The sequence below is a fragment of the Lingula anatina genome, chromosome 10 (genome assembly GCF_051362555.1).
Source record: "Lingula anatina isolate TDL-2025a chromosome 10, LinAna3.0, whole genome shotgun sequence".
Taxonomy (NCBI): domain Eukaryota; kingdom Metazoa; phylum Brachiopoda; class Lingulata; order Lingulida; family Lingulidae; genus Lingula; species Lingula anatina.
The window spans coordinates 15823410-15848490 of NC_141776.1; the positions used below are offsets into that span (position 1 = coordinate 15823410).

The 25081-nt window shown below is 35.5% G+C and overlaps 1 protein-coding gene and 1 non-coding gene across 7 annotated transcripts in view; one reads left to right on the top strand and one right to left on the bottom strand.

Annotated features, from left to right (window-relative positions):
* Positions 1 to 135: 135 nt before the first annotated feature.
* Positions 136 to 302, top strand: LOC112041649 (U1 spliceosomal RNA). Its single transcript, XR_002886310.1, has one exon. It is a non-coding gene; the product is annotated as a U1 spliceosomal RNA (small nuclear RNA).
* An 849-nt stretch (positions 303 to 1151) lies between these two features.
* The window catches only part of LOC106160591 (uncharacterized), a 51896-nt gene continuing 27966 nt past the window's right edge, over positions 1152 to 25081 (bottom strand). For 3 of the 6 annotated variants that reach the window (XM_086997610.1, XM_086997615.1, XM_086997611.1), the window contains 27 exons: positions 24972 to 25060; positions 24586 to 24740; positions 22155 to 22360; positions 21850 to 21987; positions 21474 to 21596; positions 19076 to 19150; positions 16683 to 16757; positions 15584 to 15658; positions 14799 to 14936; positions 14452 to 14630; positions 10634 to 10884; positions 10167 to 10376; positions 9722 to 9931; positions 9242 to 9438; positions 8725 to 9021; positions 8268 to 8495; positions 7858 to 7998; positions 7463 to 7601; positions 6872 to 7058; positions 6363 to 6484; positions 5788 to 5999; positions 5167 to 5573; positions 4622 to 4756; positions 3955 to 4280; positions 3490 to 3654; positions 2914 to 3023; positions 1152 to 2617 (listed from right to left, as the gene is read on the bottom strand). In XM_086997610.1, the coding sequence (XP_086853736.1) occupies positions 2945 to 3023; positions 3490 to 3654; positions 3955 to 4280; positions 4622 to 4756; positions 5167 to 5573; positions 5788 to 5999; positions 6363 to 6484; positions 6872 to 7058; positions 7463 to 7601; positions 7858 to 7998; positions 8268 to 8495; positions 8725 to 9021; positions 9242 to 9438; positions 9722 to 9931; positions 10167 to 10376; positions 10634 to 10884; positions 14452 to 14630; positions 14799 to 14936; positions 15584 to 15658; positions 16683 to 16757; positions 19076 to 19150; positions 21474 to 21596; positions 21850 to 21987; positions 22155 to 22360; positions 24586 to 24740; positions 24972 to 25060 (4559 nt within the window). In that variant the 3' untranslated portion in view covers positions 1152 to 2617; positions 2914 to 2944. The remainder of the gene's footprint in view (positions 2618 to 2913; positions 3024 to 3489; positions 3655 to 3954; positions 4281 to 4621; positions 4757 to 5166; positions 5574 to 5787; positions 6000 to 6362; positions 6485 to 6871; positions 7059 to 7462; positions 7602 to 7857; positions 7999 to 8267; positions 8496 to 8724; positions 9022 to 9241; positions 9439 to 9721; positions 9932 to 10166; positions 10377 to 10633; positions 10885 to 14451; positions 14631 to 14798; positions 14937 to 15583; positions 15659 to 16682; positions 16758 to 19075; positions 19151 to 21473; positions 21597 to 21849; positions 21988 to 22154; positions 22361 to 24585; positions 24741 to 24971; positions 25061 to 25081) is intronic. The other 3 variants (XM_086997612.1, XM_086997613.1, XM_086997614.1) reach the window with 3 other exon arrangements.

The following is a 25081-nucleotide window of genomic DNA, read 5'->3' on the forward strand; positions in this document are numbered from 1 at the left end:
GAGTTCATCTATGTGACCTTAAATTGTTTTGTTAAATTTATAAACATAGCTAAATAATAATTATTTCTTTTTCTCTTAGCTATTATCTCAGCGAGCAGCAAGGTAAACTAATGAGGTCACGGCTCTGATACAAGCATACTTACCTGGCACAGAAGTTAACCGTGATCATTAAGGCGGTTCTTCATTAGCGAGGCCTCACCATTGCACTATACGGTTTGGCTGACCTGATCGATTACCCCAAATAGGGGTAACTCGGGTGCGTAATTTTTTATCGTGGGGGACTGCGTTCGCGCTATCCCCTGAAATCAAACTAAAATTAATATCACAAAGATTAGTCCCTAATATACCTCCTCTGTGCATGCCAAACCTTAAACTTGTTGGCACTCTGATAAGGATGGGGATGGAGTCTCTTGTCACGTATAGCCTTGACAAATATATTAACGCATGCCACTTACATGTATCGACTCTTTCACAAAGGGTCCCTTATTTTGTTATCTAATTTTGTTACAAACCAGACCCCTTATCTCCTTGAGTGTACAGCAGAGTTTATGAATTTAAAGTTTTTTAAAAGCTTTTTTTTTTAAATTTTATTACAGCTCCATTAGAGAATACAACTAGAAATCATTAGGCCTGAAGGTACAAGGGTTCTAAATCTGGTGGAATATTGTTCATAACTTACCAGAGATGCGAAACATTTTTTAAAAGGCACCTTAATTATCATAATTGGTCAACACTTTTCTGTTATTTCTTTTATTTTTATTGACAACTTAAGAGGAATTATTGTCATTCCTAGATAAGTCCTCTAATTTTTTATAGGTTTATAAGTTTGTTAAATGATAATGATCCAAGACTTTTTTCATACAGAAAAAACTTTTTTCTTAGGTTATACCCTCAAAATTCTAACCGGCAATAAATGTGCCATTTTCAAATTGATTACCATCAACCTTTATAAGATTAAGAAAACAAAATCATATTATTTATTTATTTGTGTGCAACTTGGACACATTTCACATACTTTATGAAATTCTCCCCCCCCTTTTTACTTTGACACCCGCATTGTCTTAAATGTTTCATATCTGAGTGTTGAATGAAAAAGTTTTTATGAAATTCCATTTTCATATTGCAAAATATATGTAACAACACCTCATAAGCACAATTTTTAAAAACTTATTTTATTACAGACATAAATGTAATTACAATACATACAGTGCATATCAAATACAAATATTTACAATGTAAAAGTTACACATATACTGTGTATAAATCCAAGTAGCTAAATCACAAAACAGTGACAACTAAAACACAACTAAAACTTTCTCATGGTGAATAATTTAAAAATTCTTAAAAACCTGAAACATGGCAGACATATAATACACAGCTGTTTGAGCTGTAAGTAAGAAAAAATTCATCCACACTTTTTTCATAATTGGCCTTCATAATTTTGTACTGCAATTTATCCCCATATGTAAACTTCACATGCATGTGTGCCTTTTATGATGGGAAATTCGTCACAACTTCATATTATAACAATAAAAAGATGAAACTAATTAGAACAACTTTCCATACTGTAAAAAAGGTGGAAAAAGGTCCTTCTTGAATTAAAATCTGATCAAGGCCTTTTCTCTATCAATCTTTGCCCTTTCTCAAGTTGGATTAATTAAAATCCAAATGTCCAGAAATTTTGACTACAGGCCTATAATTCTTACTTGCATGACTGAGCAGGCCAGACCATGACCCCTGCTTTACAATACATAAACTCAACATATCACATTAAAAAGTGAATAGAGATATATAATTATAAGAAATACTTACAGCATTAAACACAAATTTGTTAACATCAAGAGATTCTATAGAACATGTTAAAACTTATATGTACTGATGAGCACTGTACATAAGCTCCCATTACACGAAAACACAACTTCAGCAAACACCCAGCTGCAATGCTTTTAGAGTGAACTGTTTTACAGTGAGCAAACTCATAACACCCCCCTCAGAGAAACTCTTTTGAAACCCTGGTCTAAATCAGATGTCTACATCAGTGGGTGACTAAGCTTCATAAAAACCACAAAATGTGTTTTTATAACACAAGAAACAACTTTCTCCTACGTAGATTACTGCCAGTTTGGTTTGCATGCATCTCAGACCCCTCTGTCACCTTTATTTTAGTAACTAATATTGATATCATGATTGTAGACTCTGGCTCCACTTTCAGGAACAATTCAAAGACGGATCCAGAATTATATTTTCTGACAGTCTTCCAAATTATCTTTGTTGATCCAGCCTCCAATTTTGACTGTCTTCTGACAGCAAAAAATTAGATGTCCGTCAATGAAAACTTGAAAATCTGACCTAAATCTGCCCCTGCAAGTATCATATCATTGTAGACTCATGCAGGTTTCACTTTTATCTCAGATCCAATCTATCACTTCGGACACAAGAGGTACCACTGTCAATATAGTCTGACAGTCCATCCAATTTTAGGTCCAAAGAGACTCTACATCAATAATTTAAGATATCCCTCGGTAAAACCCGATATCCTGGACTGAGGGTGTTGACGTTCCTCAACTTGGTTGTATTTTGAGCTCTCTGACATCTTTAATTTGACAATAAGTCAAGCCTGTAATCAAAAAGTACAGATCTATAAATAGAATATAATAGTTGCAGGCCATTATTCAAAAGGTTTCAAATGGCAGTTAAATGATCCTTTTTTTAATCATTACTAATTTTAGATTGTTAGATCTGTAAATAGGGGTTTATACAATACAAAGCTCATGGTTATTTCTAAATCTGTTAAGTGTAAGAATTTTCAAAGGAAACCACGATAATATTGAGAAACTTAATTAACCACTGGACCAGATAATGAGAGAAATTGCTTGTAGTGACACTGTCATCATAAGAAATATACAAACTCACATAGGGAGAAACAAAAAGTGGTGCCCTTCTTCTAATCCTCCTCAGTTACCTCTGACACCTGTCGTTTGGGGACAGTTTGAAACACCAGGTGTTCCTGGATGAGGTGAAACCTGAAATATAAACAGTTATTTTAATTTAAAAATCAATGAAAATCTAAAGTGAACACTTCAATATCACTATACAAACCAAGAAGTCAGGACAAAGTGGATTTTACTACCGTACATCAAACATGGCAGATACTTTAAAGTAAAATGAATGACATAAACTAACATATTAATCTAATTTTACCCAATAGGTGAGCAAAGAGTATTTGTGAAAACATCAAACAATCAACTACAAAAAAAAAAAAAAAAAAAAAAAAAAAAAAATATATATATATATATATATATATATATATATATATATATATATATATATATATATAATGTCATTTTTTACGAATGGTGTTCTTCCACTCAATTTCAATTTTCAATTACTTAAACATAAACTTAAGCAAGCTGGTAAAAAAAAATATATATATATATACAAACAAACAAACAAACAAACAAACAAACAAACAAATAAATAAAAACTTACTTTTGTAAATACAGCCACACAACAGAAGAGATGAGATCTATCAGCACCAGTGCAGCCACAAATACAATGAGGAGGTGACACGTGTTGACCACTATAGTATGCAGAGCATTCAGGAATGGCCTCAAACTGGACGCCAACTGGGCCTCGGTCACTCTGGAAACTGGCCTGAGGAACAAAAACAACAAGACGATGATATATTATTCACTGTGAATGACAACTGGTGTCAACATCATGTTTGGTCTGATAAAGATTTAGTTAATGCCTGTTAAAAAAAGGGGGTAAGCAGCACTTCAAATGCTTTATGAAATGCATCTTTGTTACCAATATGGTGAAAGATCTATTATCAACTGAATATTTGTGACAAAAGGCCCAAATCTTATGTCTTACTTTTTTTGAAGTAATAATGACTGACAATATGTAGTTACTAGTGCTAGTTCAAAATCATTCTTAACAATAACAGCCTACCTCTTCCCCATTTCCACATTCACCAGTCCAATGTCACAAGGTATAAATGCAGCACCTGTCTGATAACTAGCTGTCTGACAACTCCCAAGGTCCATTGACCCTTGACCTGCGACCCCTGACCTTTGACCTCCAATACAATAATCTTTGAGATGGTCTGCCCCCTGTTGGCAGGCCATGCCCTCCATAAGTTGCAGAATTATCTGATACTGTTCAATATGTGCCGAGGTGATCTTTTCGTATGATGGGAGCTCTACTGTATTGAGACGATGGGCTTGGGCGCGAAGTTGTGTCATGGCGGTGGCTCTTACTGATGAGATTGGTAACGTCTGAAAAAGCAAAGAAAAAAACTGCAATTACCACTTCTTTTCAGTTGGCAATGTCTGAATAAAAAATCATAGTAGAAATTTGATAACAGATTATTTTTGTGAAGTATAACGGATAATGGTATTGGTTCTGCTTATAAATGAAGCTTATTTTTTACTCTAGATTGGAACAGAGGAAAAATCAAATCCAAGACTGAATTAATATTGGTGTGTAGATTCTCAAACAAAATATTGCTGATATAAATGTCTCAAGTGGCAAGTGCTCATATTACATTTCAAATCACCTACATGGAGTACAAACCACACATTCAAACTAACAGTGAACAGCTACATGGAGTACTTACCAGAGCCTTGAAGTATCCCAGCGAAGACAAGGTACTGGCAGTTATCAGTACTTGAGAGGAGGCCAGCAGGAAATAGATCAGGGCACACACCAAACCCACGCCCACTAGCTTGGGGACAAACTCTGTCTTCATCAGCTGAAATGATGGGATTTTACCATCTCATCAATCAATCCATTTTTAACTCTTAATTTTTGTCAACATACGTGGAAGAGATCAGATGTGACTCATACTCATTGTCAGTGCTCATATTTCAAGACAGGTACATCATAACACAACGTGGGAACCCAAACTACAGTGAATATATAAATACGTTCATAATGATACACATAACAAATATGAGTCAATGGGGTTAATGTGAAATGTGTGAATACAAATCATGAGTGGATCATGTAGTATACACTAGTTGCTGTTGGTGGTCTGTTGAACTTAATTATACATTTATTTATGGTGTGTGTCAGAGAGACAGGGCCTACATATGCAGTCACTTCTGGGCCTTCTCTATTGTTTTTGAAATTTACCATGTTGAAAAGTTAAGTCCTATTTACCCTTATGTTATACTCCATGGCTGCCCCACAGCAACTGGGCTTAGTGACCTCATCCTCGTGTTCTGTACAGTCTATATAATGTGGTGTGCCATACATCAGTCTGTGTGCCGTCACGTATGTTCGTGCCACACGATGAATCAGCCAAACACAGTCGATTATCAGTACCAGGACTAGGAATGTTGTCCAATTAATGATTTCTCCTTGGCTCTCTAGTTTCCATCTTTGTTCTTGTGTTGTGGAATTTTTCTTTGAGTTTGTGGTCACATTTGGACTGTGAACGAACCAGATGTTTTTTGGGACTGTCACCTCTTGGATGTTTGCAATGGAGGATTGTACTGTGGCGGCATCTATAATTGGAGCTCTGAAGTCCTGAAGGTTTGGCAGTGGCATTTCTGGCAAGGTAAGGTCTGAGAAAGAGACAATGATAATAAATTTATACTGTTTTTACGGAGGCTGGAATACACAGCACTGACCCACAATATATTTTTAAAATAAGACCAAATTTATTACGCTTCTTTAAAGGCCAAGTACAGAAATACTCATGGTATGCTTGGAAAAATATATATGTATTCAACCTTTACCAGAATAATCTAAACAGACGAGACAAAAATGTCCACCTACTTGCTTCCAGTGTTTGTAATCTCTCTTTAAATCCCAACCAATCAGAAAAGGTTCTGGTAGTCACTCCATTTCGTGTCCTCTTATCTTTAACAGCGTCGTAAATTTTTGAAGCACCTGTCAGCCATTCAATGGACAGTAAATTCTCTTCTGTTTTCTTCATATCAAACAAAAGCCTGGAGACAGTGTTGCTCACATAGCTGTTATATGCAGCCCTAAAATAAAGAAAAAACTTTATAATAAATATAATGGTAAAATCATTTATGTGATGTTTCTCTATAAAAAGTTATAAATAAATCATGCAAAAATGGATGATGCTACCCTCCACCACTGTTTTTTAACATTTATGAAAAATATATGACTTTAATGTTTTTTCTACCTTTCATATTAAAATATAAAATATATCAACCAAAAAGAGAAAATTCCCTTTCTTTAGTGATACATCATACAAAATGTAAACAAGAACAGGGAGAAAATCTAGAAGTCCTCCTCACCATTGTGATATATTTAAAGATAATTCAAACTGTACGAGAAAAAAAAAAAACACACAATACAATGAGGATATTTTGTCTTCCTACCTAGATCTGGTTACAGTGGCAGTGAACTCCTCCATGGCTTTATGGGCATACTGATACATAGCTTGGCTTACTCTTTGACTTGTTAACTGATGCAGCTGCTGGGCATTCAGCTGCTCTTGTGCCTAGGTTAAAAAAATGAGAATCAATCACACTTATTAAAATTATAATTAACCCCAGTTTAATAAACACAGGGATGGAGCTAGAGAATGCTAAAAAAGGGAGCTTACCCCTTACCTTTCCAAGATTTCCCCTATTTTTATCCTATATTTAACTCAGCAAATTTAAAAACTCTCTTTTAGAAACAGCAAGGAGAAAATCTGCTTAAAGTCCATTCTGGAATACTGGAAATGGGGATGAAAACAAAGCAAATATAATAATAATAATAATAATAATAATAATAATAATAATAATAATAATAATAATAATAATAATAATAATAATAATAAAATTGAATTAATTAACAAATAAAATATTATAAATAAATAAATAAAAAGTCCACCCCCTCCAACCTTGATCATCTTGTCCTGCATGGCCTGTATGTGTGCCTGACACTTGGTCCTGGTCTGGTTGAAACTGACCATTTGTTTGTCCAGCTCCTTAATTAAGTACTGGTTGACCTCCTGGGCCTCCAGCTGCTGTAGGGACTGGACAGTGACCAGGAAACTGGGGTACTGCCTCAGAGTATGCAATGGACCACTGGAAGTGAACAATCAAGACAATATATTACTAAAGATGCCATGTTCTACTTTTTGTTGAAATTTAGTTATAATAGTTATAATCAGGGATGAAACTGCCATTTAGTGAAAAAATCTTTAATTTTGGCAGGACATCTGCTAAAAACAGAAAAATCTCATTATTGAATAATGATGATGATAATGTTGGAGAAGAAATTTCTGCCATTTTTTGTAATGAGATTGAGTAGTTCCAGCTGGTTAGGACTGCATGTTTGTGTATAATTGTGTGGGCAACCATTTTTGCAATCTTGTTGTTAAGGTTTTTTTTTTACTGAACTCAGTGATACAAAGTTCCAGAGAAAAAGTGTGTGTGTGTGTGTGTGTGTGTGTGTGTGTGTGAGAGAGAGAGAGAGAGAGTTTTCTCACCTGTTAAGATAAATCCACACAAACAAAAAGACGGTACAGGTGACAGCCAGAGAGTAGGCTGTCCTGAACACCACATACATTACTGTCATCATCAAGTGACTGGTGTGGAAACGGCTGTCCACATCTATCCCTTTACCATCTGCCAGAGATAAATATCAACTTCTCAATTGCATTCTTGTGATTTTCATAACACGTGACTTAAATTCTACACAAACCTCTCAATCCTTTAACATGCCATATGCCATAGCATTTGTAACTGACTATGGTTTATAAAGACATAAAATATACTTTTCTGTTATACCAAATACATAAACTGGATCATGATGATTAGAATACCACCTATTATTTTATTTTCTAAATAAATATCAGAATAATCAACCAGATTACTGCCATACCTGACAGACAAGAGCCTACGACAAGCAGCAGCAGCAAGAAACCAATCACTGCACCAAGGCCGATCACAAGTGATTTGGACAACTCTGCAGTGGCGCCATCTTTAGCATTTTCAGCTTCGATCATTGGTTTGGTCTTTAATGCTGCAATTAAGAAAAGAAAATGCAAAATATACATTGCTTCATTCTAACACATATTTTCCCCTTTAAGACAGCTCAGTTTTACTTATCAATTATAACATTCTTCAATTGACATCAAATTCTTATCAATATTACAGGAACCCATTGATCTATTTTGAAAATTTCACCAAAAAATGTCCAGCTATTATTGAGTCAAGCTATAAAATAGACCACAAAGACAGAAACATAACCCCCCTTGGTAGAAGCAATAATTTCTAACAATAAAATCCTACCTTGTATCTGAGCCTGCACTGGATGTACACCTGCCCAGTGAAGACGGAAGGCAACCTTGTTGTTGATGCCACTGATCTCAACTGTCACGCTCTTACTCATGAGAGCAGACGACCCTGTCGCCACAGGGAGGAGAACCTTGAAGGCCTCGTGATCCGTCTGACCAATGTCCATGTTGAAGAGAGGAGCATCAGGGTAGTCATCTTCGTGTACTTTGATGGTGAAGAAACCTGTAAGGTGTTTAAATGAATTAATAGAAGACGTTTCTTGAAATGATAAATTCTGTCATTTTTTTGCGTCTGTTGAAAATTAAATTCATATCAATCTTTTTTTGCACAGTCTACTGTATAAAATACGAAATTCTTCAATTATTTCAATACAATGCTACATTTAAACAATTTGCCAAGCATATTATAACAGGCTTGGTGGTGTTTTTACTAGTAGTCATTTTCCACTAACCAGGAGCACGCTTCATTCTTCCTTCTGCATGAATAAGCCAGTGAGTCGCATTTCTATCAAGCCTCGCTCTCAAACTTGTATCGTCCATAATCTCAACCCTTGGGAAAAACAGGGCCATCACACTGGTGTTTTGAGGCAGCTCAAAGAAAATATATGGCTGAGCGGTGGTGTTGTGGAGTCGATAGCGATAACGTTGTCCTTCGATGAAGCTGGCGCTGATGTCACTGAGAGGTCTGTATGTGATTGGCTCTCCTGGGATGAAGTCATCCAATGCGGTCATGTCACAGGATTTCTGACCTGAAAGAGATAAAATTACGTTTTGAGTGAGGATTATATGCTTGGTTGAAAAGCAAAAGTGCTGGCAAGTGATGGTAATAACAAAGATGTGAATCCTGCTTAAAAAATCAGAATGTTCAGATGAGAGCCAGAGATCATCTGAACATAGCTACCGATTGCTTGTTCTATGATATGCACTCAAATGTCACAGCACTTGCATTTTAACATATAAAGTACTCACTCCATGTTTTGGTGCTGATACCCCAGGGGAATTTTGGCCGCACCCTTAACCTCTGGGTACTGGTCAACGGTCCATGTAGAGGTCGGCCCTCTGGCTGGTACTTGCTGACCGTAAACAATCCTTGTCGGCTGTTGCCATGGAGAACTTGGGGCTGGACAGCAAACCCAGTACTGTAGTGGACATTAAGCAGGGGGTGGCTGGAATAAAATACAAGAGGTCAACTTATGATGTGAGATTGGACTAAAACTATAATACCTATCCTGCTGTTTTTTAGAGATTCCACACACAGACAGCTGACATCACTAATTAAATGATTATTTGAAAATACATTTGACAACAAAGTAGCCATTAATTTTATGTTATTCATACACATTTGCACCACTGGATGACAGGATTAATTGTACATTTTCCATCCAAAAATTCTTTGACCCCGCCCAACCCCCCTCAACTATAGGACTGAGTACAATCATATATACTTACACATCTACCATATTCCACAAATCCCCCTCAGTATTAATTCTCTTCTTGGCTCTAAACACTCTGTCCAGTAAGACCTTTCCTCCTTGCACCACGGAGTACTGGATATCGTACAGGTAATCTGGGGCCGGCTCAATGTGACACAGAAAGTCCTCTGCTCGGCTGGAGAAAGTTGGCGACAAGACAAGCTCTGCCACATTGCCTTTCAGACATCTAAAACATAGTAAGTATTTTAATCATCATTCTCAAATAATTCTCATTGATTTAATCTAAGATTTCAGAATAATTTCATAGTTGGGTAACCTTCATAATTGTATAAATTTAAGGAAAACAGTTTCAAGTGAGTATATGTGTTTGTGCAAGTATATGCATGCATAAGTGTGTGTGTGTGTGCGTGCGTGTGTGTGTGTGTACAAGATTGAAAGTTTAATTGCACATCACCACATACTTGACAGGCTGGCAATCGCTATCAGAATGGCTGCTACAAGTCTGCGCACAATTTTCTTTCAGGCAGCAGTTCTGGCAATGGCGGAGGCGCGGGGACCAGCCATCATCTGGATCCTCCCCAGTGATTCGGCATTTTTCTGGTGCTTTTGTCTTCAGGTCTTCTGCACATTTATTGATGCAGGATTGGCAGGATGCCCTCTGAGTGGCACACCTAATTTGAATTTTATTTCAAATTAAAAAAATTTATAATCAAACATCTTGAACAAATGTGCAGACTAAACTAGAACCATGTTCTCTATATAGTCTCAAATTTTTTAAGTTTATGCTTACAACACTGACAGAATGTGATAAACAATTCCCCTCTTGACTTACACAATGGTCACAGTTTATGTTTAGAATTACAAAACTGACCAAATGTGATCAATGCTCACCCCCATCTTGCCCAGCCTAGCAGAGTTTATAATTTACCTTTCCGTGGGGTCTGCAAAAACTGTCTCTGCCTCTGTTAGTTTCTCGCTCATACCATACAAATCTGTCAGCTGGCTAGTTTCTGTACAGAGGAGCACGCCCACCGAGGTGGGATGAAGGCGAGGTGGAGAGCCAAACTTCTTATATGTGAGACAGGGCTGTCTTGGGTCCATGTGATAGCCTCCTTTGCAGACCATACCACCAGATGGAGCCAGGGTGCAGTTTCTGTAGGTCGCCTTGACAACAGCTCCCTGTCACAGAGAAAAATATTGAAAGAATTTTGGAATGTTATCATCATTATAAACAGACAAAGTGGATTTTGGAAATGTTTATTAGAAAAATATTACAATATTATTATTTTAGCCAACTTGTTAAAGAATGATCAATCTCAATTTGGAACTAGAGGATCAGAGAGGCGATACCGCCTCCAAATATTGTACCACCAGCTGGAGCAAACGCATTCATATAGACCCCCACATACACAAAATAAGGGACACAGCCACCAGTTTTGTGCTTGACAAGCTGTAAAAATGAAATCAACAAGAATTTTTTAACTATTGCAAAAAATATATATATGGTACAATCAAATTTAAGTTCTTCGTAAGGTAGGTCAAGGGTCAATTTCAAGGTCACAGTAAATTGCCAGTATATGACTTCCTATTCAAGTTCAAGAGAAACTATGGACCTATCTCTGTCAAGTTTGAAATTAAAAGAGAAAGAAATTAGCAGAGTTCAGTTCATGATGAAAAGTAGGTCAAAGGTCAATTTCAAGGTCACACTTAGATTGCCAGTATAGGACTTCCTATTCAACTTCAATAGTAACTATGGACCTATCTCAGCCAGTTTTGGAGATAAAAGGAAAGCAAAATTTGCAAAATTCAGTTCATGGTGTAAAGTAGGTCAAAGGTCAATTTTAAGGTCACATTTAGATTGCCAGTATATGACTTCCTATTCAAGTTCAATAGTAACTATGGACCTATCTCAGCCAGTTTTGGAGATAAAAGGGAAGCAAAATTGGCAAAATTCAGTTCATGGTGTAAAGTAGGTCAAAGGTCAATTTTAAGGTCACATTTAGATTGCCAGTAAAGGACTTCCTTTTCAAGTTCAATAGTAACTACGGACCTATCTCTGCCAGTTTTGGAGATAAAAGGGCAGAAAAGTTTGCAAAGTTCAGTTCATGGTGAAAAGTAGGTCAAAGGTCAATTTCAAGGTCACATTTAGATTGCCAGTATATGACTTCCTATTCAAGTTCAATAGTAACTATGGACCTATCTCTGCCAATTTTGGAGATAAAAGGGAAGCAAAATTAGCAAAGTTCAGTTCATGGTGAAAAGTAGGTCAAAGGTCAATTTTAAGGTCACATTTAGATTGCCAGTATATGACTTCCTATTCAAGTTCAATAGTAACTATGGACCTATCTCTGCCAGTTTTGGAGATAAAAGGGAAGCAAATTTTGCAAAGTTCAGTTCATGGTGAAAAGTAGGTCAAAGGTCAATTTCAAGGTCACACTTAGATTGCCATTATAGGACTTCCTATTCAACTTCAATAGTAACTATGGACCTATCTCAGCCAGTTTTGGAGATAAAAGGAAAGCAAAATTTGCAAAATTCAGTTCATGGTGTAAAGTAGGTCAAAGGTCAATTTTAAGGTCACATTTAGATTGCCAGTATATGACTTCCTATTCAAGTTCAATAGTAACTATGGACCTATCTCAGCCAGTTTTGGAGATAAAAGGGAAGCAAAATTAGCAAAGTTCAGTTCATGGTGAAAAGTAGGTCAAAGGTCAATTTTAAGGTCACATTTAGATTGCCAGTATATGACTTCCTATTCAACTTCAATAGTAACTACGGACCTATCTCTGCCAGTTTTGGAGATAAAAGGGAAGCAAATTTTGCAAAGTTCAGTTTATGGTGAAAAGTAGGTCAAAGGTCAATTTTAAGGTCACATTTAGATTGCCAGTATATGACTTCCTATTCAAGTTCAATAGTAACTATGGACCTATCTCTGCCAATTTTGGAGATAAAAGGGAAGCAAAATTAGCAAAGTTCAGTTCATGGTGAAAAGTAGGTCAAAGGTCAATTTTAAGGTCACATTTAGATTGCCAGTATATGACTTCCTATTCAAGTTCAATAGTAACTATGGACCTATCTCTGCCAGTTTTGGAGATAAAAGGGAAGCAAATTTTGCAAAGTTCAGTTTATGGTGAAAAGTAGGTCAAAGGTCAATTTTAAGGTCACATTTAGATTGCCAGTATATGACTTCCTATTCAAGTTCAATAGTAACTACGGACCTATCTCAGCCAGTTTTGGAGATAAAAGGAAAGCAAAATTTGCAAAATTCAGTTCATGGTGAAAAGTAGGTCAAAGGTCAATTTTAATGTCACATATAGATTGCCAGTATATGACTTCCTATTCAAGTTCAATAGTAACTATGGACCTATCTCTGCCAGTTTTGGAGATAAAAGGAAAGCAAAATTTGCAAAGTTCAGTTCATGGTGAAAAGTGGGTCAAAGGTCAATTTTAAGGTCACATTTAGATTGCCAGTATATGACTTCCTATTCAAGTTCAATAGTAACTATGGACCTATCTCTGCCAGTTTTGGAGATAAAAGGGAAGAAAAATTTGCAAAGTTCAGTTCATGGTGAAAAGTAGGTCAAAGGTCAATTTCAAGGTCATAGTAAGATTGCCAGTATATGACTTCCTATTCAACTTCAATAGTAACTATGGACCTATCTCTGCCAGTTTTGGAGATATAAGGGACTAGATGTTGTAATTTTGGAGTTACCATAATGTGCCTTAAATTTCGTACAGAAAAAATTAATTAAAATAAAGAAAATGTCATATTGGTCAAAATTCTTGAAATAGGAGGTGCTCTGAAGTTTCAGAAGTTCAAATTTGATGAAATAATGTCATTTTTGAACACAAGTTGTCTGCTTTGCCAAGCCTTATGTTTTATTTTTCCAGAGTTCAAAATTTATTATCCATTACCGTACTGCAAATTTTGCTTTTACCACCAATATGTACTTTTTGATACAGCGTAACTCGAAAACCATATGGAATACAAAAAAACCGAGACCACCTCCAGTGTTGGGCTTTACATGCTCTACAAAATGCAAAAAAGAATGGGTCTCTAGCCTTAACGGTTCCCGAATTAGAGACAGTTTTCAGTTTCGGTATCTTATGGCCGCTACTCCCGTGAAAATGCACCGATTGACCCCAAATTCATGGAGATGAAGGATGACCTGAAGGGTAACACTTTCCAATAATATTATTGGTTAAGTCTGTGTGGTGTCTGAATAACAGGGCAAAAAAATTTTTTTTCGTAAAAAATTTCATTTTTTTGAAAATTTTGGCCCATTTGACCTTGAAGTAGAGGTCAAAGGTCAAATCCAAGGGTATATTTGAAATCTACACATATGACTTTTGGAAAGCCGTCTATAGAAATTTATCCCATAACTCCTTCCGTAGGGTAGATAATTAGCATTTAATTTTGCCATTTTTAGACAAGGGTGCATTGCAATGAGTGCCACACCCAGACCCCAATACCGACAAAGCCCAAATTTTACGTGGAACGAGCTGAGATTATAGGTGACCTAAATCCATGAGATGGGTACGGGGGCCCTTACCGTCTAGGAGGAGAAGCGGTAACGGTAGCCGTCCGGCGGAGCCAACGGAGCCGGCGGAGCCGGCGGAGCCGGCGGAACGATCCGGACGGGACCGAAACCATGTGTACCGCCAGCGCTAACGCTGGTGGTACAATTAATCAATTCAGAAATAATCAATTTTGGAATACATTAATCTACATAACATATACAGTACCTTATGCATGACAAACTGGAGATCGTATTCCTGGGGCATTGGATGAGGACAGTACTGGGTTAGAATGCTGCTATCACCGTAAAAAGCATCATTCTCGTTATTCCTGTCATGGCGGACAGCGCGGAACTGAGGCAGCAAGTTGACCTCATTTACAGAGATCTGAATAGACAGGTCTGTACCTGAGGATTAAGAAAAATAATTAGGATATTTTTTTCTTTTGTGTACGCTAAAATGAAAATGTGTAAGTAAAATGGAAATATAGACCATTTCTGAATACAGAAAGCCAAATTTATTACTAGATCCAACGTGTCTGCTCAATGTAAAAAGGGCCTAAGACAAACACATACCTCTACTCAAAGCGTAGGTTTTGGCTCCAGAGAATTGTCCCTCTTCCAGGTACCACAGTCTGGAACGCACACCAAAATTCCTGTTCTTGTCCTCATAGACTGTGTCTGGAGACAGCTGGGGGATCAGGGCATCTTTGGCTGATATAATAATAATAATAATAATAATAATAATAAAATATATATTAAAATAATAACTCAGTTTATTGTAGCTAAGACATCAGCGATACCTGGTGACAATCTACGCACAGACTGTTCATAATACAATGGTAAGGCCAAGATGTTTTAAAACGCCAAATCTAAAATTAAAAACTGTCTATGACAGTGCAAATATCTGATTATGAATTTTTGTTTACTTTTATATTTGATAAGTTTTATCATAGCAATAACAGACAAAAATTACATCACAACTTTTTTATCTGAATGTATGCCAGTATCTAACTCTTAGAACTGATAATCTCAGTTAAACAAGAAGACAGCCACTAAACCTTTGTTACATTAAATTTTCATTATAAATTAATTCTGCTTTTCAGGTCAGTAAATGAAAAATACTTTCATACATATAACTACATTGCCATCTTGCTTACAACATCTGTTAACAAATTATCACAATGACAGTGACCATATTGCTTTTTCCTCAAGAAGGTTTTGACAAGTCACTGATGGTTGACCTTAAAGAATAATCTATTGAAAGAAATTGCCTAGATATTATTAAGAATTTGTTTACATTATCTCATCTTACTATCTGATGATTTTCATAAAAAATGAAAATAAACAGTAGTACTTACGTTTACATACTCTGTCAGTCAAGTTTGTACATGGTACAAATTCATACTCATCATCCTTACATTTAGGCAAACAAGCTGTAACAGATCACCAATTAATAAATCACATATAATAAATCAATGTTATATCTTGTAAGCATGCATGTTGCCATGATTAAAAAAACAGCATAAAAACAGCATTAGCAATGCTTTGTAAAAGGAAAAGTCAAAGTTTGAATGTGCTTAAAACCAACAACAAAAAGGCCTTGCATAATGCATTATTTCAAAACTGACAAAAAACCATGCTGTTAATTTCAAAACCCATCAACCAGAGTTATAAATGAATAAATACAAATGGGGAAAACTTAAATCAATCAACATTATACAGTACTTTTTAAATATGACAGATCAAACAAAAAATCTTCTCAAAGCTAAATTTGTAAAATAATTGTCAGTGATGTAAAAAAAATCCGTAAAAATTTTGAGCAAACCACATGAAAAATCAGGTTTACTCATATGGCCACAATTATAACCAAGGACCAACTTCTTTCTTCCCAATCATTTGTATTACTTAATTGGCTAAGAATGTTCCATCCCATTAGCCTACTATTGTTTCAAGTTGTTTGCCGTTTTTGTCCATGACTAATCCAAATCTAAAAGAGATTAAACCCTAAAATGTACCTGACGTACCTAAAAAGACTTTTTCAACCACTGTGACACAATGAGTAAAAATTCACTATTGACAATAAAAACTCTTTCTAAGAATTTAAGTCTGAAAGATGAGGTAAGCTACCCTTTGGATTGACTCAAGAGTCTCAACTTAGCTTAGAATCTTAGGAAAGGTTTTTAACTCAAATTATTTTATATAAACAGGGCCCTGTAAAAGTTTCCAAGATAATTAAAATGTAATTTTATTCAAAAAAGGGTCCATTTTCTTTTTAGGCACTTATGGACGCCATGCATTCAACAATAATATATGTATGTATGCATTGCAATATGGCTTCTTTCCCTCCAGTTTATTTGGATTTTCATCCCATGTGAAACTGAACTAAAAATAAACTGCATACTCAACCCTCCCCATACGAAACTAAACTGTAAATAAATGTGTCACCCCATGACTTACATTGGCACACCATGTCTTGTGTAGGGCTGCATGCAGAGTGTTTGAAGTGCCCTGATGGACACTGCTGCAAGCATGCTGCAAAAACATTGAATAAAAATCAAAATACAGCCGTGTTTAGATGAGACTACTTTAGACCAAAGTTGTTCCAACTTGCATCATGAGGTTTTATTGTCGATATATTAAAAAAAAGTACACGCACTAAGGATCATGTCTGGTCTAAAATAGTCTTGGAGTAAACACGCCTTAAGCCAACAACGCCCACGTTACAAGGCAGCAAGAAACAACAACAATAAAAAGAGAGAAATAAAAAAAAAAAGAGAGAGAATGGTTTCTTCCTTAACTTGGTGCAATGTTACCCTGTGTTTCAGTATATCATTTTCATCATCAACTGGATATAATTTTCTATCATCAACATTTCACAAGATGACTGACAATCACCACTCTTATCCTTTTTTTTTTTTGCAAATTTTTTATGATATTAATGTACTATAGGATTTAAGTGACTATTCAAATGCCCCCATTCACATCTTAAATATATTGAATCCTGTCAGTGGAAATTTTTTGGTAAGTGGATAAAAAGAATGCCCCTTTTAGACCTCTGAAACCCAGGGTTGAACATCACACATATTTCGTATACATTAAGTGAAAAACCATGCCAAAATCAAGCCAACACTTTTCCAATTAAAAATATTAAATTTTAAAATATGAAAGTGCAGTGTAAAATCATTGTGGCAATTAGTTTAAAAATGCACTGTCAAGTATTATATATTATTTATAAGCCAACAATTGGACTTGGATCAAATAAGGTGTCTCACTATAAAACTACAAAAAATTGCATGTTATTTCTAATTTATCTACATATTGAGGGCCAAAGTCCCTTGCAGTGGATAAGTTCTTGGGGACAGATTTTGTCAAATGTAATTAAGATATTTTGTACAATGATCAAAATGTAAAGAACATAATTCTAGGACAAAAAACAATCATTTATAAGAAAATAAAATAACAGAAGGGTTAAATTATTTAAGACATTTTTGAAAAAAAAATACAAGAACTGATACAAAATTACATGAATATACCAATCAAAAGCTGAAAACAGAATCATTTAAACACCATTATTGAGTTAGTTTCAAGGTTAAAATGTTAGTATACACTAGATTATGAACATCATGGTGAGATTGTTGTACACGTGCCACAAAACAATACAACTACTTGATATCTGAAACGTAGACAAAGATGTTAGTATTATAACTGTTAGAATTTCAACATGGAAACACAATTCCAGAAACTACCAAGATTTTTGGAAGACACAAAATGCACACCTAGTCTGCACAAACTATCCATTAACATAAAAACTTCTTCAGAACACTCTCAGATTTAGTTGACTTTCCCACACCAAACAAAAACTAAGTATGATATTTAAACAGAACCCAAAGTCTAAGCAACAGGTAAAACTGTTGAATTAATGAATCATGTCATAATATTTGATACCTAGGCTTCTTTTCTAAGGCAAATGTGATATTTCTTCAGAATGGAATTGTTTCATCACAGAAAAAAAAATCGAGTGTTGAATATGTGACAAAATAGTACCATTTATCTATAGCAGCAAGATCACTAAAAATACATCTCTTACGTATTTTTCAAATAAAATTTTAGTTTTCAAGCAATATCTGTCAAAATATTCTGATAGTGTTCTGAAAAACTAAAACTCCCTTAAATCTGTCAACTAAAAATTAACAAAATAAAAAAAAGAAAAGAAAGGTAAATAATAAAGGAGACATAGTAACATAATGATAGTGGCACATATAGGGACCATCTCAATATTTCACAATTAGTGTCCTCCATACTATTTCCTAGTCTATGTTATTTAGCTGTGAGAGAAGGTATCTACAGTCATGGCTGACATGTGATACTGTGAGATGGTCCCAGAACTAAACCTGAAACTCCTAAACCACAGCCAACAGCTTTGCTACAACCCCAGATGGAAATGTTCAATTCTTTTTGGGATTAGGTATCAAATTTATTTCATTTTGACACAAATTTACTGTTAAAAATCAATCGGATCGTTTTTTTATTTTTACCAAGGTTTTTTTTTTTAATGAATATGTTTTGATATGTTCAAAAGATCAAAACAATTCATAAATTATTATAATGAATATCAATGAAACCATAATTTCAAAATGAAAATTTCTTAGAAAAAAAAAAAAAAAAAAAAAAAAAAAAAAATCAAACTTATTGTTAAGTTTCCTTTTGAAAAGGATAAGCAGTGTTTCTGTATGTTAACCCCATTTTCATTTTATTTTCAGTTTTGCCAAATCGTATGATAAATTACTGCAAACATGAAACAACATTTCCATCCAAGTTTAGACATTGTTGCCATGGATACAGTGCTGTACCTTGACATCGTGGTTGCATGGTGCCGTTACAAGGAGACGTACGATAAGATCCAGTGGGACAGGGAATACTGCATGCTGTAACCACGGAAACATAGACACAGGGGAAATATAATTATGGGATAGACTAACACTATCAATGTCTATGGATCATGGGATAGATCAACAGAAATATCTATTTTACTATTATTAAAGGATATACAACAATCTACTGGTATGATAATTACTGGTAAAGATTTCTATTATATCATTATCATTCTATACATAGAAAAAAGTGGGAAATATTTCTCAAGTCTGTAAAGTAAATCAGTTACTGGGTTTAGATATAAACGGATTGGTACTAACACTAGGCTGACAAAGTTCTACTATTGGATAGATTACAACAACAATCATATTGAAAAAATAAAAGGTACCTAAAAATTAGGGGACAGTTTAACAAGGTTTGACATGAAATGTATTACTACTCCTAGGTCATGTATAATGCTTCACATCATTTAGCTGTAAGTATTGTTGGAAAGGGAGATATGTATTCTACTTATCCTAGTAGGAAAGGAACACAATTAGAGACATAAAATTTACAACACATGGACAATGAACATAAATCATTAATCTCACACATATTAACTTAAGTTAAGAGCTTTCAAAAACAGGCCATTTTGTTTCTAGAAAAATCTACCAAAGTCACATTCATTTCAGTTTTAAACATTTATCTAATAATCCTGAAATACAACTTTTTTCTCTATCAATCAGTTTACTGAATTAAACCATGAAGATGAATTTAATGCATTTATTATTTTAAAAATCAAATTTGGAAAAGTGGGGAAACTTTTTTTAACTGATCAAAACCCTAGGCTAAGATGTTATATACGGAATATGCTGTTGAGAATGAAAATGACCATAATGATAAATGTTGCATTTCCTGGGATTTCACCTAGTTCTAAGTAATGCCAAAAACGTAAAAATATTCTGATACTATTACCCACAACTAAACCTTTCTAATATGTAGACTTAAAATTAACTGTAAAAAGTCCTTGTTTCTAGAATAATTTACTGGTCTAAAAACTGCCATTTAACACTTCTTTATGGCAGAAAAAAATCCTCAAAAATTATCACATGACATTATGTTTTCTTCATTCAAGCAGTGCCATTTGTCTTTGACAGCTAGCATCATAATGATTTCCCTTGAAAAAGAAATATTGATCAGCAAAACGTGTTAAAAATAAAATTACTTGTCTAATGATTCCAAATAATGGAAACATTGACTTCAAAATCATCATACAATAAACTGTAAAACTAAATATTCTGTGAATGTGGTAAAATACATGCTCTCTGTGCATTTTGGCATATGAGGTGATGAACTGCGAATGTAAATATTGACTTTAAATTTTCAGTAATTACAGTAATATATACAACTAAACTTTTAATTAAAGAATCTTTCTTTGGTCAACTCAAAATGAAACAAATTCAAACAATGTGGTACCTTTACATTTAAACTCTTAAACATATCACAGTCAATATGTGCACCTGTGATTGCACATGTGAGGTATCTGTACATATAACAATTACTAGAGCAGCCTTCTTTTAATAAAAATCACCCACAAATATATACACTTCTAACAATGAGCTAGACACTATCCTACACATCAATATGTATATAACTACCAGAAAAACTGAAATATCATATCTGTGGCCATGTAAAATATATCCCAAACATCACAGTCTTTTGTTTCTAACAGATACCAGGCAACTGTGACAATTCTATTAAACTATGCCCCATTCATAAGTTATTATAAATAATGATAAAAGTTGCACTGAATTTAAAGAATCATTAAAAAAATAAGTAAATGAAATTAATAACTTACTAATATATCTATTTAAAAAATTAAAACTTTGTAAATTTGTTCTTTGTGCCACAAGATATGATATTTTCATCCCTAACTCCAGTACAAAATTTGAACCCGTATTTATCAAATTCAGATGTGAAATTCTATTAAATAAGAACAACTATTCAACAAACCCAGCAATATAACATTATGTTTGAAATCAATGATTAAAAATATTATAAATCCACATTTAAGTCTTCACAAAAATCAAATCCACCTATTTAAAGATTAGGACCTCTAACTCCACAAGTGAAAATTAATCTCACTACCACCCCATGCCACATGTTATCTCAACATTTTAACAAATTATCCCAAAAACCACTAAAACCGTAGGTTATTAATTATGAAATACACCATGCCAAGGCATAAAACCCAGCAGAAACATGACCGTCACCTAAAAACCAAACTGTTATATAACCACCATCAAAAAGATCCCGTAAAACCACAAAGAACTATTAATTACAGTTTGCAGTAACACCACAAAATGCCAATGGTCACCACTCTGTGAGTCTACTTACGTGTGCACGAAAGTCCGTCACCGTGAAAGCCCTCAAGACAGATGCACTTGTAGCCGCCATTAGTGTTACGACATACAGCGTCCTGGTGGCAGAGTTGGCCCAGTTCAATACACTCACTTATATCTGGAACCAGAGTTAATAGTGGTTATGCTTTTCTTGTATTTCAGAGCCATCTTTTTTCTTGAGATGTGAAAAGAAGAAAAAAATAAAAATTATGTGGAAAGGCAGTATGTGGTAAAATGATTATCTTTTTATTTTTCACAATTTTAATTTACAACATTAAAATAGAGACCATAATCACTTTAACAATTTAAAATGTCCGAAAAATGTATAATATATGTCAAGGATTCTCTCCTGCTGTATGTGTATACTTTACCAGTACAAATTCCATTTTCCATTGGCCTAAAGCCTCGGCGACAGATACAGGAGCCTGTTTTGACATCACATTTGTCGGCACAGCGTATCCCGTGACATCGGCTAGAGGAAATGTCTGAGAGGTATGGGTCATCAACATCTGGAAAAATGTTATCGTGACTTTTTCAGTAACTGTGCTTTATAAATGAACTTGTAAAATATAAATTATTGATAAATACCAGATAATTAAATTGCGCAATGCAAAATATGTGGTTTCTGTTCTTCCCATCTTTTCTGTCCCAGATATTAACAAAATACCCTGCTTACCATAAATATTTATCTCTGTGTGGTCCATGCCATTGACCAGTTCCACGCGATTCTCTATTTTAGCATAAACTGCTGATCCTTTCGAAATGAAGTGTGCCGGCATGTAGATCTTGATTTGGACGCGAGTTTCATCCTGGAACTTATTACAGCAAACCCCTGTGACGAGGCCTAGAACACTGATCACAGCCAGGGTGGTCAAATGGAGCCTAAAAGTGAAAATGATAAACAAAAATTATTAGGCAAAAACATATGTTGATACATTGGTACACAACCAGTCTTTGCATGATTTTCAAGTCTCACTTTGTCAGTGACGATTAACATTTTTGAGCTAAATAATTTTCGCGAAAAAATTCAAATTGACTGATTTAACAATGAACTTAATATGGTGCATATTCCCTATACAAGCCTCAAAACAAGAATATCACCTATTTAAGTAAGGAGCATATTTTTATCACAATACATATATATATATGCAGTTACGTTTTTCTCCTTATTTCAAAATTGACATCAAGGTAACTTTAATCAAAATAAGTCTTAAAACACATTGCTACAAAACTAAAGTACTAGAATCTGATCACTAATAAACATCACCAATGTCTATATAAAATTATGCAAAAATGAAAAAAAAAAAAAAATAAATAAAAATCTATAACATATGCCAAATTTGCATAAAATGCACAATTTGTCAATCATATAACTAGCAATAAACTACTCCTAGATGTCAGCACAATCTGTCCAACTGTGTCCACATTCCACTCCCTAGGTGTCGCTACTGGCTATTTTCGTGTGCCTAGCCCTATTGTGCATGCAGGTGATTTGAACACAAAGGTTGAGGCCAATTGGCAATGCATTTGAAAAAGTTTGGTCTAATTGATAGATATAAAGAAAGCATTTACAAGGAAGTGGTTGGAATTTTTCTACAGAATTTAGAATATATATAAAATTTATCATTGTACTGATCTTCAGAGATTTTTTTTAACATTAAAACATTAACTTCAAAAAAGGGTAAAAACCATGAAAGATCTATAAAATATATTTCTAAACTTCATACCTAAGAATTATTCAATGTCATTGCCAAAAGAGACCCATAAAAACCTCTGTCTAATGCGGTGATGTGTAATGAAAAAAGAACACAAGTGACTGCATAGTGAAAGCTGCGCTGCAATCCCATGTAGGATAAAGGTCAAAGATCAGGCAGTATCACACCGCATAATGCTGTTCACTGCAATGCCAAAAATGCCCAATCACCACGGCAACCCAGCACCACATCACTCAGCAACAGTACCTTTTTTGGGCAGGTCCGCCACCCCCACCTCCTTCACCTCTTCCGCCACCACTAGATGTCCTACCAATTGCCTTATTTTTGCCATCCTCTGGCAGAATTCTCATTTCATCTGAAAGATTTCCATTAACAGGTTCATGATTATGACCTCCATTTATATGTCTTGCCCTGTGAACCGTAGAGTCAGCTTTTGCCTGTGCTGCAGCAAATCTCTTGATCAACTCTTTATTGTTATTGCGATGCCTCGTCTCTGGGGAGTGAAGGCCCTTGTCCCAAGGGGCATCCTGCACAGGGGTTGTAGGGGTTCCCTTTGGGGTGGTGGGTGTTCCCTTTGGGGTATCGGCTGTTACTATAGTAACCACGCTTTCAGTACTGCTGCCTGTCCCTGTGCTACTAGCAACACTACGGCTCAGCGCCTTCAATTCTACCCCAATGGGAAGTCTGGCCAATTTCCAAGATGGCCGTCGACCAGATGGTGAATGAGGAGGGACGTAAGTGTGTCTGGTTGTACTAGGACTTCTCATTGGCTCCCGCATTAGTGGCAAGTACAAGTCCCGGGCATCGATCCGTTTTCCTTCTTGGATTTCTGAGCTCTCTTCACTGAGGGCCCTGGCTAGTGCTCTTTCCCTTTCCTCATTGCTGAGATTGTCTGCCAAGTTCATTTGACTGCTGGGCAGAAGAATATCATCGAAAAGGGCCATTTCGTCATCTTCTGGGTCAAAGGTCACAGGAGTATCATCCACCATGTCATGGAGGCCGTAGTCAAAATCCGAGTCCCATGATAGCTCATCAGCGCCAAGGCCTTTTCGTGTATGACGCGGGGTACCACTACCTGTGTCATCGCTGCTGAGAGTTTTCCTTTGCGACACGCTACTACTGCTGTGGTCCGAGTCAGGCTCAGAGCTGACAATGGCGCTAAGCCTCTTCATGTCCGTGTCACTATCGCTCAAAGTCTGTGAAGGCTCAGGAAGCAGCTGGTTGGTTGGATGTGGATGTTCCACAGTGATTTTAACAGGATGCTTTTCCCTGGCAAGATTCCCCACTCCCCGATTCTCCTTTCCCCTCCCATCATTCTTTAATGCTGCTGATGCTCTCTCCATAGCAACAGGACTGCTCTCCTGTGATTGGAGTTTACTATGTGACACTGACCTTGATTTTTGACCTTTCAACCTCTGATAAGAAGCTGACCTTTTCACTGAGTGTGTGCTCCTTGTAGAACTCGTAGCTTCTCCATCTGAAGATGCTGCATCGTCACCTGAAGATTTGGATGGGCGGGACCTTGGTCGCCTCTTCTTGGTTGGAGTCTGTAAATGCAATAAAAAACATGACCAGTCTACTATAAAGTTGCAAATAAATGAGGGATTTTCCTTTCTCTTTATGTCAATGCCTGAAAAAAAAACTGTCCCTCATTATTTAAAAATGAACTATATCTAAATAAGATTTATAGAAAAAAAATGTAAACAGTTTTCAGGTGTTTAACACTACTCTATCTTCAAATATTTAACTCCACACCAAAACCTGTACCAAATACTCACAGAGTTTAAAGATACGACCACTTCTATCCTGTTTGGGTTCTCACTTTTGTTTTTACGTGCACGTACCACTAGGGGAACCTGTGTCTCACCTGAAAAGTTAACCAAACATA